This window comes from Eptesicus fuscus, chromosome 20 (genome assembly GCF_027574615.1).
Source record: "Eptesicus fuscus isolate TK198812 chromosome 20, DD_ASM_mEF_20220401, whole genome shotgun sequence".
Taxonomy (NCBI): domain Eukaryota; kingdom Metazoa; phylum Chordata; class Mammalia; order Chiroptera; family Vespertilionidae; genus Eptesicus; species Eptesicus fuscus.
The window spans coordinates 91,129-105,923 of record NC_072492.1 but is presented as its reverse complement, the minus strand read 5'-3'; the positions used below and the strand labels follow the sequence as shown (position 1 = coordinate 105,923).

The 14,795-nt window shown below is 59.2% G+C and overlaps 1 protein-coding gene across 2 annotated transcripts in view; it reads left to right on the top strand.

Moving 5' to 3' along the window:
* Window positions 1–11,866, top strand: part of KCNJ12 (potassium inwardly rectifying channel subfamily J member 12) — a 40,887-nt gene extending 29,021 nt beyond the window's left edge. Inside the window, exons 1-2 of one of the 2 annotated variants that reach the window (XM_054709310.1) lie at window positions 4,575–4,687; window positions 10,270–11,866. In XM_054709310.1, coding sequence (XP_054565285.1) covers window positions 10,329–11,612 — 1,284 coding nt within the window. In that variant the 5' untranslated portion in view covers window positions 4,575–4,687; window positions 10,270–10,328 and the 3' untranslated portion in view covers window positions 11,613–11,866. Of the gene's footprint in view, window positions 1–4,574; window positions 4,688–10,269 lie in introns of those variants that run through there. The other variant, XM_028138224.2, reaches the window with a different exon arrangement.
* The last annotated feature ends 2,929 nt before the right edge of the window (window positions 11,867–14,795 follow it).

Here is a 14,795-nt window from a genome sequence, read left to right as displayed (position 1 = left end):
CCATGATTGAGCCCATTTTACAGGTAAGAAAACTGGTGCTCAGAGAGACTCTGTGACCTGCCCAACGTCACACAAGGAAGAGACAGAGACCAGATGGGACCTCCAGCCATATTGTCCCAGAGCTCACACTTTCAGACTTTCCCTGGGATCAAGTTCAAGCTCATTAACACGCTTCCAGGGCCTCTCGGAGCCTCAGTTCCTTTCCCCGTCTGTAAGCCTTGGCCCCAGGGCCTGCGCACACACATAGTACACCTCCTCCTTCTGTTACCCCTATGGCGAGGGTGCCCCCTCTGTTTCTCTACCCCACCTCGCCCCCTAGTCCCTTTAAGTCCTGAAACATTGGGCTTGGAAGGGCCATCCCTTCGTTGGCAAATGGGAACAGGAAGGCCCAGAGGCGGGGAGACGCTGTAACAGCCACTCCACGGAGAGCACCCGGCGCCTGCGTCCTCAGCTGCTCCCAGAGGCCTGGGGCCAGGGACACCCAGTCTCCCCTGCCCCGCCCTCAGAGTAGGATGTTCTCAAGATAAAAATACTCCCGGAAACATTCCCTGGGGCCTGGCCCGACCTGCCGTCTGCCCTTGGGGCCAGACCTGGCTTCCCCTCAGGGCGCAGGGTAGATGTCCACCCTCCTGGCCACCTGGCACAGCCAGGCACTGGGTTCGTATATCCAGCCTGGCTCCCCAGACCCCAGACGGTGCAGGGCCCAGGGGTCGTGGGCGCTGTGGTTGCGTGGCCAGCACCAGCCCAGGCACAGGAGCAACCGGCGAGGCGGCCGCTGAGCAGGTGGACTTCACGGCTCTGGCTCAGCTGCTGCCGTGGCGTTTGGAAGGCATCGCTGGGGCTGGCCGGGAGGTCAGGCATGTGCCGCTCCAATCCCGTTGGGAATCCTGTTTCTGCTCGGAGCTGCCTGTGCCAGTGTCAGAGCTGGAAACGGCTCTCAGCGGGCACGGGAGGCCCTGGCACTCTCTAGGTCTGCTGCGTGGCACCCCCGGGGACGGCCTCGGTTTACCTCCTGACAGGCTCCTGAGGTGTGGGGTCTCTCCATTCTGCAGATGAGGAGGCGGGGGCTCAGGGGAGGCCTACAGGAGCCGGGGGCGGGGAGGGGGAGAAGGGTGGCAGGGCTTGGATTTGGGACAAGGGCTCTCTGGCCCCTTGGGCCCCGCCCTCCAAGGAAGGTTGGTGTCGTGAGGCTGTGATGACAGCTGCCTGTCCCAGAGCCACGCTGTGCCAGCCCCTGTGCCCAGGGCACCCCCCCCCCCATCACAGTGAATGGCACGGGCACATCCCCTAGGACAGTGGTCGGCAAACTCATCAGTCAACAGAGCCAAACACCAACAGTACAACGATTGAAATTTCTTTTGAGAGCCAAATTTTTTAAACCTAAACTTCTTCTAACACCACTTCTTCAAAATAGACTCGCCCAGGCTGTGGTATTTTGTGGAAGAGCCACACTCAAGGGGCCAAAGAGCCGCATGTGGCTCGCGAGCCGCAGTTTGCTGACCACGGCCCTAGGAGGCCGGTCCTCAGCCCATTTTGTGGTGGAGGAGGCTGGGCCCTGGAAGGGGAAGTACCTGGCCCTGTCCCCGGGGGTGTCGCCCAGCCTTGCTGACAGGTTGGCACTGGCAAGGAGGCACAGGGGCTCCAGGGCCCACCCAGGCCCTGCCCTCACTGCTGGGATGCCAAGGGCCAGTCTGGTCCGTTGTGGCTCCGGTTGCCCCTCTGTTGTGTGCAAGCCCTGCCCCACACCCAGACACCCCGTCCAGGACTGTGGCCATGACCCAGAGGTGCCAGGGGCTGAGTGCACACACGCAGGGGAGGGAGCACCGGGCAGGGTGTCCAGAGGCCTGTATTCTCATCTCAACTGCCACTCATTCATTTACTTTGTGATTTGGGGCCAGTCACTTCCCTGCGCCTGTTTCACGGTGAGAACAGACCTGACGGACGGGTTTGTGTGTCTGGAAACGTGAGGAAACGGGGTCGGTTATGGGTTTGAGAGGCTGGTAACCAATCGGAAGTGGGGAGAGGCAGGCTGTCCATACCTCCACCCTCGTCCCTTCTCCCGGACCTGGACAGACAATCCTGCGCAGAGTTCAGGCACTCACTCTGGGTCCGCAGTGTGGCACCCACTGGGCAGGGCCTCGGTTTACCTCCTTGACAGGCTCCCCAGGTGGGTGGGGTCTCTCCATTCTGCAGACAAGGAGGCTGAGGCACAGGGACAGGCCCACAGTGAGCCATGGGAGGGGGGGCAGGTCTTGAATTTGGGACAAGGACTCTGGTCCCTGGCCCCACCTCTTTCTCTCCCATTACCCTGTGAGGGACACTTCCTCTGCTCAGAGTCCCCGCTCCAGGCGACCTGGAAGTGGCGCCCTCTCAGCCTCAGTGTCTCCCTCTGCTCAGTAGGGAGACTCACCTATCCCGCAGGGCGGGGCCACAAAGACTGGAATAACTGAAGCCAGGAGCTGAGCTCCCAGGATGGGGCACAGTGTGGGCCCACTTGCGGGGCGGGGGGGGGGTGTGGGGCGGGACGTAAGGTTAGAGGCCTGGACACAAGTCCATGCTGTGGGGAGTCCCAGTGATGGGTGGTGGTCAGGGATGGAGCCTCTTGGAGCCTCAATTTCCCCCTTCGTTTTGAGAGTGAAAGACCTAAGAAAGGCACTGCAGGGCCCAGGGCAGCTGCTCGGGGAATGAAGGGTGGGGAAGCAGGGGTGAAAGTCTGGAGAGTGAAGAGGGGCCATACAAGCCATCTCCATGCAGAGTAACAGAGGCCCAGAGAGGGGAGTGACCCCAAGGCCACAGCTTGTGAGGGGCAGAGCTGGAACTTGGACCCTTCTCTGGTTACCCATTGCTGTTGCCTCTCCAAGAGGCTTACAATGTGGGGATGACTCACCAGCAGTTGCCTTAATCCAGTCAAGGAAACCAGTGTGACCGTGGACTACAGACACCCTTCGGTGTGAGAGTGGGGCTCTGGGCTCAGTGCTGGCAGGTGGGGGAGGTGAGAAGGGCATCCAAAGTCAGCTTGGCTCTGGGAATTCACAGAGTCTCTTCCCAACACACAGAAGACTGACAGATGGGAAAACCAAGGCTTGGGGATGGCAGAAGCCACTCAGAATGTGTGCATGCTCAAGGTAAATCTCTGACGAGTTACTGGTATGCAACCATCTGTAGAGTCATATATCCACTCACCCATTTAGCTGTTTATCTCACCCAACCACCTCATTCATCCATCCATTCATTCACCTAAAAATATATTTACCTACTCACCTATTCATATCTGCCTACTCACCCACCATTATAACTTACCTATCTACCCACCAACCCACTGACTCATTTATCCATTCACACACTCACATACCCATCCATAATTTATCCATCCATTTACGCATTCATCCATCTACCCATCCATTCACTTATCCATCCATTCACTTACCCATCTGCACCTGCCCATCCATAATCCATCCATCCATTATCTACCCATCCATTTATAATTTATCTATCCATTATCCATCCATCTTCATCCATCATACAGCCATCCATTCATCCATCCATCCTCCCATTCATTTACCTATCCACATACCCACCTAGCCATCCATAATTCATCCATCTATAATCACCCATTCATCTATTCATTCATCATCCATCCATCCATTGATCCATCCATCTATCTATTCATCCAACTATTCATCCACCCACCCTCTCATTTATCCATTTATACAATTAGCGATCCATCATCCATCCACTCATCACCCATCCATCTACCCAATCATCATCCATCCATCTATTCATCCATCTGTCCATTCATCCATCCATCCATCAATACATGCATAATCCATGCATCCCTCCATCCATCTATTGATAGGTTAGCCCTGTGATTGGCTTTGGACTAGGAGCGCAGGCTAGGGACCTGAGTTCCTCTGTGCCTTAGGAGTGTGACTACATTACTTACCTCTCAGGTATGGAAACAGCAATAGTTTCAACCTTGTGGGGTCGTTGTGAGGAGGACATGAATTGATGTCTGCAAAGCACCTTCCACAGTGTTTGGATGCCATAGACACTCAGCAGTTATCCGCTGCCATTGTCTTGGGACTATTCTGTTCTGCTCTTGTCTGGTTCTGAACATTCGTTATGGACAGGTTGACCTGCTGCGAAGGTGTGGGGCACCAGAGGCATGGGAGGCCCCCTCCTCCTCCCAGGGGCCCTGGGGAAAGCAAGCAGGAATGTGGGTGCATGTGGAAATTCCTGACTTCTGAGCCTCTCTGAGAAGAGTAGCACCATCTACAGCAGTGGTTCTCAACCTTCCTAATGCCGCGACCCTTTTCCGATGGTCTTAGGCGACCCTGCTAGCAGTTCTCAACCTGTGGGTCGCGACCATTGGAAAACACAGATATTTACATTACAATTCATTAACAGTAGAAAAATTACAGTTACGAAGTAGCAACGAAAATAATTTTATGGTTGGGGGTCACCACAACATGAGGAACTGTATTAAAGGGTCGCGGCAGTTGAGAAGGGGTAGGAAGGTTGAGAACCACTGATCTACAGTAACTTGGCTTTGCTTTGTTACCTTTAGGGTCTTCTAGCCACTGACTCATCTCTGGCTGATGCTGGGGAAATGGCAGCTGCTGCTAATGCAGTCTTGGAGATAGCACACACCCACTCAGCACTGTTACTTAGAAGATAGAATCAAGAGGTAAGATTAAGGTCACGGATGTGCACCTGTCCATCTAGTCTTCCAGCCCAACCCTCATCTGTGCACCCACCCACCCACTCATTTATCTATCCCTCTCCCTCATCCCTCCATGCACCTGCTCAGCCTCTCATTCCTCCAGTACCCATCCACTAGTTCCACATGTCCTCCCCTCCATCTGCCATCTAACCACCTACCCCACCCATCCAGCCATCTTTCTATCCATGTGTTCACCCTTCTCGCAACTATCCATCCCTCACTATCCCCCAGCCACTCATCAACTTGCCCAACCACCCATGTATCCTTTCATCCACTGACCCACCCACCTATTTCTCCACTCACTGATCTATCCACCCAACCCATCCAATAATTTTCCACCCACCTAACTCCTCCATCTCTCTGGTTACCATTCACCCGCCCATCCACTCATCTGCCAGTCCCATTTATCCATCCATATGCTCGGCCACCTGTCTGTACATGCATCTGTCTCCTCATTCATTGATCCGTCCACCTTCTCATCTGTTTCCCCATTCAGCTGCTTATCCCCTCATTCCGTTGTCTAGTCAGTGAGAATTTCTTGGATTCTCTCTCTGTGCCTGGCCTGCATCAGCCCCGCTGGGCCTCTGAGGTTGGCCAGAGATGGGACCTTCTGACCCTAACAGGAGAACCAGGGCCAGAGCACTCAGAGGGCTTCATGGAAATAGCAGCTTTCAGCCGGGCACTGGTGGAGGGGGAGATTTTAAACCTTCCCTGTAGCTGTGGTTTGGGGGTTCGATCACATGGGGCAGAGGGTGACCACAAGGAAACCCATCAGGAGCCTGTTGCTGTGTCCTGGCAGCAGTGGCCTGGGCAGGAGGCTGGCCGTGGGCCAGGAGACGGTGGGTGGCTTTGGGAATTCAGGAGGTAAAATACAGAGGACCAGCTGGGCGAGGGAGTAGATCTGGGGGCTGAAGGAGAGGGAGGAGGCAGGCTTCTGTCTGGGGCAATTGGAGAAGGGGTCAGGGTGCCAACGGACCCCCCATGTGGAGTGGGAGGAGGAGGGGAAAGGTGAGGTGAAGAGAGGAGGAGGGTGAAGAAGAGGTGAGGAGGAGTGAGGAGGGGAAGAGAAGCGGGAGAGGAGAGGGAGGCAGAGGTTTGGAAGAGGAGAGGAGCCGTGTTGGCCATTGGTGCCGTGGGACATCCCGGAGGGCACGCCGCCTGAATGGAGCCTGCGAGGGGGAACCCAGGGAGCAGGCTCCGTGCCAGGGTTTAGTGGCCGGGGCCCCTACGAAGCACAGAGGGGAGTGAGGGATGAGACAGGAAGGGCAGGAGTCATGGTGGGGTGTATTTTCGACAAAGTCATGGCTGGGGCAGCGGGAGCTCAGCCTGGCTGAGGAGCCTGTGAGGACGTGGCGCAGGCCCTGCAGAGTGTGCGTCGGGCAGGGAGCTGCCTGCCAGTTGATGGAAGGCTGCCCTGGGCATTCACTCCTGCCTGCCAAGAGCTGTTGGGCATGAAGACTGGTGGAGGTTGGCTATTGGGTAGCGGTCCTGGAATGGTGAGGCCCGGGGAGTGGGTGGAGCCCTGGCCACCCCTCCACTCAGCACATGCAGCACAGCGTTGCTCCTTCTCTCCTCGGGCCTCCCAAGGCCTTGGCACAGGAAGCCGGCATGTGCCACCTGAATGTTTGCAGGACACGGGTGTGCACGGTGGGCAACAGCAGAGGGGCAGGCATTTGGCTGCAAATGTGATTCTGTGCAAGGGCTCATCGCCTCTCGGCTGTGAGGGTGGGAATGCCCCTCCAGCCTCTGTCCCCTCCAGCCCCGTCCTGGCCATCCTAGCCGGCCTCAGCCTCAGCCTCCTCACGGCCCCTGAGCGTGCCAGCATGTTCCCTCCTGCCCCTTCTCCCACCTGAGTGCCCTCCCCTGCCTCTGCACCCCCAGCTCCCGGTGCCTGTGGTGCACCCGCTGGCCTCACTTCCTGGGTGACTGGGAAAGGGAGCCTCTCAGAATCTCAGTCTCCCCGTCTTCAAATGGAAGGTTGGATTTTTAAAGCTCCTGGGCCAAGTCTGATACCCAGTGAATGGACCAGGAGAGTCTGAAGCTGCTCCAGGACACTGAGAAACAGGTGGTGATGGATTGGTGATGCCTGCCACAGGCACAGGCTGGAGAGGTGTGTGTAAGCCACACGCTGGCTTCCCCTGAACTAAGTGCCTCTAAGGATTCCTCCAGTTGCAGGACTTGAGGCTGTGAGTGCCCCAGTCCCCGACACTCTAAGCCAGGGCTGCATGGCTGTGGGCATGCAGGCGGACTGGCGTGGGCCTCCCCTGCTGGTCAGTACTGAGATTTGGGCTGTGTGTCTTATCCACATGGGATTTCAAGGGAGCACCCCGCTTGAAGGCTCTGTAACCCTGGGCAAGTGGATTAATCTTTCTGAGTTTCAGTATCCTCACCTGGGAAATGGGGTGATAGTCATGATGTTGCTGTAGGGATTAGAGCTCTCAGAGCAGTGCCTGGTGGGTAGCAGACACTGGGTAAGCATTGATGACTATGCCTGCACCGCTGAAGGGGCCCTGCGGGTGGGGACCTTGAGCCTGCCCCCTGGGGGCCTCCTCCATTGGCCCTTGGAGTCACTGCTTCCTTGGCATTGCAGAGTGTGGGCCCAGGCCTTGTCCTGGTCTCCTCCCAGCTGCCATCTAACCTGAGGGAGGTGTCCAGAGCCTCAGGGGATGGGGCGTGGCCTGATTTGCTCTGTCCAGAGGCCCTCCCAGTGGCTCTTGGGCCCCTCCCATGGGTCATGATAGCTGCCTCTCTAAAACCCCAGCCCAGGCCTGACCAGTGAGCTGAGCGTGCTGGGTGCTCAGAGACCGTGTTCTGATGCTGACCCTGACTTGGACCCTGCTGGGGCTGGTAGGGATAGCCTCGCCTCCTCTCAGGGCTCTGGGTCCATGTCCTCCACTGCCCCCTCTGCCTGCTAAGCTCGCTTCGCTGCTGTCTCAGGTGTGGAAGTCACCCCACCTTTGCTGGTTCAGGTATCACACCCCAGCGTCTCACCCCCATTTTCTCCCAGCAATGCCCAGCCCCTCACTGACCAACCTGAGCATCTGCCAACAATGGCTCTGGTCCTGTTCTCTTTACCATCTCATCCTAGTCTGTAAGTTGCTTTGTGACTTGGGATTAGTCTCAGCCTCCGTTTTCCCATCTGTAAAATGGGAAGCTAGCTTCCTTGCTTGCTAAGGCCTTTTTCAGCAAAACAAATCTAATTTCATTTCTTATCTGGTTTAACTAGTTGCCCCCATTGAGCAAGTGCCACTCAGGCCTGCGTAGCCCTGGGTGAGGATAGCCTCCCACATTTCTTTTTGTTGTTAATCCTCACCCAGGATAATTTTTCATTGATTTTTTTAGAGAGTGGCAGGGATGGGGAGAGACAGAGAGAAAAACATCTATGTGAGAGAAACACATTGATAGGTTGCCTCCCACACACAGCCCAGTGGGGGCTGGGGAAGGAGCCTGCAATTGCAATACGTGCTCTTGACTGGAATCGAACCCGAGACGCTTCAGCAGAGGGCTGATGCTCTAACCACCGCTCAGCTGGCCAGGGATAGTCCCACATTTCTTGAATGGGGTCCGTAATGACCACAGCATGGCCCAGCCTTCTGGCCAAGCCTGTGTTTGTGTGTGAGGCGTGCCCGTGGGCCGTTTGGCAAGTTTGTGGTGCTGAGTTCTCTTCTTAGGTCCTCTTCTGGGGCTTTGTGTGCTGTGTTTACCGAGAGCCTGTGAGGGGCTCCCTCCTGAGCATCTCACACACATGTGCTCACGTGAACACATGGCACCAGGAGGGCAGGAAGGCTGAGGACCAGACTGGACTCCGGGCGTCCACGCTGTCTCCACTGCTTAGCGTCAGGGAGACCTGGACAAGCTACCTGGCTCCGCGTCCCCATTTCCAGCTCTGAAGGGGGTGGGTGTGAACAGGGCCTTGTTGATGTTCTCTGTGTGGCTTTAGGAGGAACGCCAGCAGGTGAGGGGTTCCCAGGCCTGTGTGGCATGGCTGAGGTGGGTCCCAGGTGCCACCTACCTGGGCGCGGCCAGGTGTGAGGCCGCTCAGAGGCCAGGAGCAGCACCAGGCTGGGATCTCTGGCCTTTGTTCTTGAGATTCTGTCCCATGCAGGCCTTGAGCTGCTCGGAGCCCCAGCTGGAGTAGCCATGACCAGCTGGACGTCCTTCAAGGTCTCCGGGCCACACAAACACACCCCCAGCAAGCTGGCAGCCTCCTGCCGGCATCTGTGTACCCTGACCCCGGCACCTTCCCCCTGGGGTCCCCACCTCCGGCTCTCTGCCTCCTGGCCCAGACAGAAGCAGCACCCACCATTGTGGCCTCCGGCCGCAGCTCCTCAGACCCATGGCGAGGTGGCAGGTGGAGCTCAGGAGGCGGGGGGGCGGGGAGAGGGCAGCAGGAGACAAGGCCCAGCAGAACCTGGGCCCTGTGACGGGAGGCCCTGCGTCAGACAAGAATGGTTTGAACCTCAGCTCTCCTGCTATTGGCTGCGTGGCTTAGGGGAGGCCACGTGGCCTCTCGGAATCTCCATCCAGAGGGAGCAGCTGCTCCTGGGCTGTTGACTGGATGACTAGGAGCATTTGCCGAGCGTGTGGCCTGCCCTCCCTGTGTGTGAGGAGTGGTTCACGCAGGCAGTGAGTACCGTGTGAGCACCTTGCATGTGCCAGCGCAGGTGGGATCCAGCAGCACCTGGGGACCGAGACGGTGGGGGGAGGGGTGTGCAGCTTGCAGCCCGAGGGCTCACTCTCACCTGTCTCCTAGGTGTGTGGAGCAGGCCGGGGCTGAGCGCCTGTTGCCGCCTCCTGGCTGGGTCACTGCCCGTTTCCGAGCCTCTGGTGGGTGTCCAGCCGCCTGCTGCCCCTGCTCCTAGCCCGCTGTCCCCGGGGCCTCCCCTCTGGGGCCTCCCTGTCTTCTGGACATGTCAGGGCTCCAGCCTTGTCTAGTTCTGACCTCATAGTACAGGTGGGGTGAGGGTGCTGGGGGTCCTTGCTGGTGGGAGGACGGTGCCTGCCCGGCTTCTGGTCTCCCTGTCCAGGCCCGCCGCCAGGTCCTCCTCTCCTTCCGGCTCAGCCCGCTGAGAGAGGATGGCATCCTGGGCACCGCGTCCCCAGTGCAAGTGGCCAGATGGTCTCTATGCCCACAGGGCCAGGTGGTGCCGTGGCTCCCAGCCTGCAGATGCCTGCAGGGCGCTGGGGGAGGGGTGGCCACTGGCCTGTGTGTCCAGGGGCTGGCGATGCTGCCAGCTGTGGGGAGTGTCTGTGTGGCTGTGGTGCTGGTGCAGGCCCAAGGCCACCCAGTGTGCTGGGTGCGTCATGGCTGCCTGGGCCAGGGCTCCCCGCGTGGGTGGAGACCGTGATGCTGCTGAGTGCTTCCCACTGGCTCCTGTTTACAGCGGAGGGGGGTGGGGGCAGGGGTGGGAGTGGCCCTGGGAGAAGGTCAGGTCTTTGTTGGGGGTAAATTAGGGTTAAATATCTGCCAACCACGTCGAGGGCGGGGTGGGGTGGGGGAGAGTTCCCGGGCCCGTGTGGGACGTCCACTGTCCTCTCTGTTGCAGGAGCCGCCCCTCCGGGAGCCGGCGTGGGGGCAAGGAGCCAGGACCTCCCGGCGCCCGGGATGACCGCAGCTGGCCAGGCCACCCCCTACAGCACCGTGTCGTTGTCGGAGGACGGGCTGCACCTGGTCACCATGTCGGGCACCAATGGCTTTGGCAACGGCAAGGTGCACACGCGGCGCAGGTGCCGGAACCGCTTCGTCAAGAAGAACGGCCAGTGCAACATCGAGTTCGCCAACATGGACGAGAAGTCACAGCGCTACCTGGCCGACATGTTCACCACCTGCGTGGACATCCGCTGGCGCTATATGCTGCTGCTCTTCTCGCTGGCTTTCCTCGCCTCCTGGCTGCTCTTCGGCGTCATCTTCTGGGTCATCGCCGTGGCGCACGGCGACCTGGAGCCGGCGGAGGCCCGCGGCCGCCCGCCCTGTGTGCTGCAGGTCCACGGCTTCATGGCCGCCTTCCTCTTCTCCATCGAGACTCAGACCACCATCGGCTACGGGCTGCGCTGCGTGACGGAGGAGTGCCCCGTGGCCGTCTTCATGGTGGTGGCGCAGTCCATCGTGGGCTGCATCATCGACTCCTTCATGATCGGCGCCATCATGGCCAAGATGGCCCGGCCCAAGAAGCGGGCGCAGACGCTGCTGTTCAGCCACCACGCGGTAGTGGCGCTGCGGGACGGCCGGCTCTGCCTCATGTGGCGCGTGGGCAACCTGCGCAAGAGCCACATCGTGGAGGCCCACGTGCGGGCCCAGCTCATCAAGCCCCGGGTCACGCAGGAGGGCGAATACATCCCGCTGGACCAGCTGGACATGGACGTGGGCTTTGACAAGGGCCTGGACCGCATCTTCCTGGTGTCGCCCATCACCATCTTGCATGAGATTGATGAGGCCAGCCCGCTGTTCGGCATCAGCCGGCAGGACCTGGAGGCGGACGACTTCGAGATCGTGGTGATCTTGGAGGGCATGGTGGAGGCCACGGCCATGACCACGCAGGCCCGCAGCTCCTACCTGGCCAGCGAGATCCTCTGGGGCCACCGCTTCGAGCCCGTCCTCTTTGAGGAGAAGAACCAGTACAAGATCGACTACTCGCGCTTCCACAAGACCTACGAGGTGCCCGCCACACCCCGCTGCAGCGCCAGAGACCTGGCGGAGAACAAGTTCCTGCTGCCCGGCACCAGCTCCTTTTGCTACGAGAACGAGCTGGCCTTCGTGAGCCCTGACGAGGAGGACGCGGCCGAGGACGACCCGGCCGGCGGCCTTCAGGCCAGGCTAGGCCTCGCCAGGCCCCCTGCCGGCAGCAGTGCCCTGGAGCCACGGCCCTACCGGCGGGAGTCAGAGATCTGAGTGGCCGTGGGCCATGGGGCAGCCCCCACCACCGGACAGGCCCTGGGTGTGCGCAGAACAGAAGGGCCGGGGCCCTGGTGGCCGACTCAGTGGCACGTTAGCTGTTTCGTGCTTCACAGTGGCCTTGGGAGGCTGGCAGGAGCGCGGGCGGCCGGAGCGGGCGGTCCTGGCCTCAGAGGCCCTTGCAGGCCGGGCCGCCGGGGCGGGTGCGTCTGCCTGAGGGAAGAGCTGCCGTCGCCCAAACCGGCCGCAGGGCGGGGAGAAATCATGGGTCTCCACTTTCTCAATCTCAGCTTGAGGAAGACTCTACAAAAAAATTAACATGTGATTAAACCTTTTTTAAATTCATGGGCTACAGAAAAAATGACACAGAATTCCATTGTGGCCAGAGGCTCCGCCAGCTTCCCCGAGGCCGGAGGGCCCAGGCCGCACAGTGAGGGCCGGGCCTGGCCAGGGCCGCCTCCGCCCGTGCAGCCCTCGCCGTGGCCCCTACGCTCACGGCTGGTTAGGTCCCATTTGTGGTGGGAAAACCAGGGCCCCTTAATGCTCAGGAGGCTCCGGTGTCGTGGAGGTGGGCGCTGGGGCAGGAGAAAGCCGGTTTCTGGAGTTTGACTTTGCACCTTAGCGGTGCCCCTCAGGGTCTGATGTGAACCCTGCCTGCCACGGAGGGCCCCTCCCCGCTGCGCCCTGGGTTCTCCCTGTTTGCTGCTCTCTCCTTGGCTGGCCCGTGGCCCCCACCCCTCCACAGAGATGGGCCGCTGCAAACATGCAGGAATAGGTGCTCCTGGGGAGGGCGCCTGGCAGCCCACCCTGTGGGGCCCAGAGGGGTTGTGCCTTAGAGACACCGTGGGTCTGGCTCAGTTCCTCATGGTCTAGGACTCCCCTGTACCCCCTCCCCGACTCCACCACGAAGTTCCCGCAGCCCCTCTGTCTGCAGAGGCCGGGCTGATGGTGCTCCCCCTGACCCGGGCAGCAGGGTGGAGCCCATGAGTGGCAGCCAGGCCGCGTCCTGCCTGAATGGAGAGGACCGGTGTCCAGAGAGATGTGACCTCTCACTGAAGGGTCAGGAGCGGCACACACCCAGGAAGGGGTTTGGGGCTATGGGCTCTGCTGGCCTAGAAACAAGCACCTGGACCAGCAGCTGCCCAGTGCAGGCTGCTTCTTATGGAGAAGCCTGCTGGGCAGGGCGGGGGGGCAGGGCTGGACCCTGGGACAGAGCCAGGCCCCTTCCCAGGACAGCTCAGCGTGCTGCCCTCCAAGTGACCAGGCCCGTAAGGAAGTGGGTATTAGAGAGCCGGTGGCTCTTGGGCTTGCCTGCCCTGGCTGCTCCAACCTGTGCCCTGTGCCCCCACGAGAGCTCACAGCCTGAAGGCACCAGGGACTCAGGCCCAAGTGGGAAACTGAGGCAGCATGCAAGACAGGGAGAAGCCGGGGCCTGGGTGGGCCAGCCTTCTACTCACCCTATCCAGCACCGAGGCCAGAGGCCCTGGAATCCAGGTCCTGGTGGTTTGGGGTGACCAGCTGCACTCCACTCAGCTGTCCCCTCTGGGGCCCATGCAGGCGGCTTAGCTCCCAGATCCTGCAGGAGCAGCCCCTCGCGGCCTATCATCTCTTGCCAAAGGCAGGGGCTGTGTTTTCACTCATCTGCCCTCTCCTCCCTCCCTGTATTTATTTATTTATTTATTTATTTATTTATTGCCTGTGCTGAAGACCAAAATAGTCTCCCTCCTAATACACTTGAGGATGGAGGGTGGCTGGGCGGGCCTATGGTGTGCGCAGAGCATGGTTCATATGGCTCCTGGGAGAGTGCGAGGGGTGTGCCCACGTGTGGTGTGTGGAGAGCATGTTAACCCACTGAACGTTCTGCACACAGATGAGTGGGGGTGCTTGTGCACATATGAGTGCATGCAGCATGTGGCGTGTGTGTGTGTGCATGCATGTGTGTGTACTTGGTGTGTGGTCTGTGCTGAGCAGTTGTATGTTCCAAACTGCTCCTACCCGCGCCCTCCCAGGCAGTGGGATTTCCAAGAACTTTCTCAGTAGCCTGGACCAGGAGGCCCAGAGGTGGGGGTGGCTGAAGACCTGGCCTCGGGCCTCTTGTGGGAAGGCCATGCCGGCAGGAGTGTGTGTGGCTGAGAGAGTGGGCGTCAAGTGTGTGGGTTCATGTGGGATGTCTCATCTGTGCTCAAATGAGACATACAGTGATTGCTTTGCCAGGAAGTGCATGAACGTGTGGGTGCGTCATACACGGACTGTTGTACAGATGTGTGCATAGGACAATCTGTGTGTGTGGATCTGGGATAATAACATAGATACATGCATGGCATGTATGTGTGCAGGTATATACACACACGCGCATAGTTCTGTGTGCTTACCTGTAAGGGATGTGTGTGTGTGTTTTATATGTGGGCGTTGGTTTGAATGTTCACCAGGCTGTACGGCTGGGCACAGTGCTCAGGATTGACAGCGGCCAGAGACGTCAGCACTGCTGGTGCAGGGGTCCCATGGACCCTCAGCCTGGGCATGCCCACATGGCCATGCAGAGTGTGTGCGGGTGAGGCTTCCGTGTGCCTGGGTGTGAGGTGATATCTACACACGTATGTGAGTCCTTGGCCTACGGCAGTGAGTGATTGTGTGTGGGAGACCACGTGTGTATTTGTCCCTCTGAACATGTACATGCATGTGGTATGTTTGTATGGCAGCTGTGCCAGGCTCTGAGCAGAGCTGGGGTCTGCCTGCTGAGACGGTATGTATGTGTGCGCGTGTGTCAGGGGTCATGTGTCCTGGTGTGTGCTCTGCATGCAGCTCTCTGCCCCGTGGTGCCGTGCCGCCCATTTCCGCCTGCACGGGGTCCCGGGGGGTTGGGGTCTGGTAGGAAGGAGCCCCCTGTGTAGGGGTGTCTGCCCTTTGTAAGACAGCAAAATTTCAAATATATTTTAAGTGGTAAACTTCCATGTGACTTTCATGCCAAGCAGTGTCTGAAGGCGTGGGCCTTGGGACTAGCCCTTGTTACATGGGTCCTGGCGCCGTGGAGTGCCGCCCTGTGGAGGCGTGTGTTGAAGGACCTGCCCGACTCCTACACGCGCCACCGTTCTGAGCTCCTTCAGCCCCATGTCTGCAGCGGGGGCTCCCGGGGCCGTCCAGGTGGAGGTGAGCGGAATAGGGCAGCAGCTTGGGGACAGA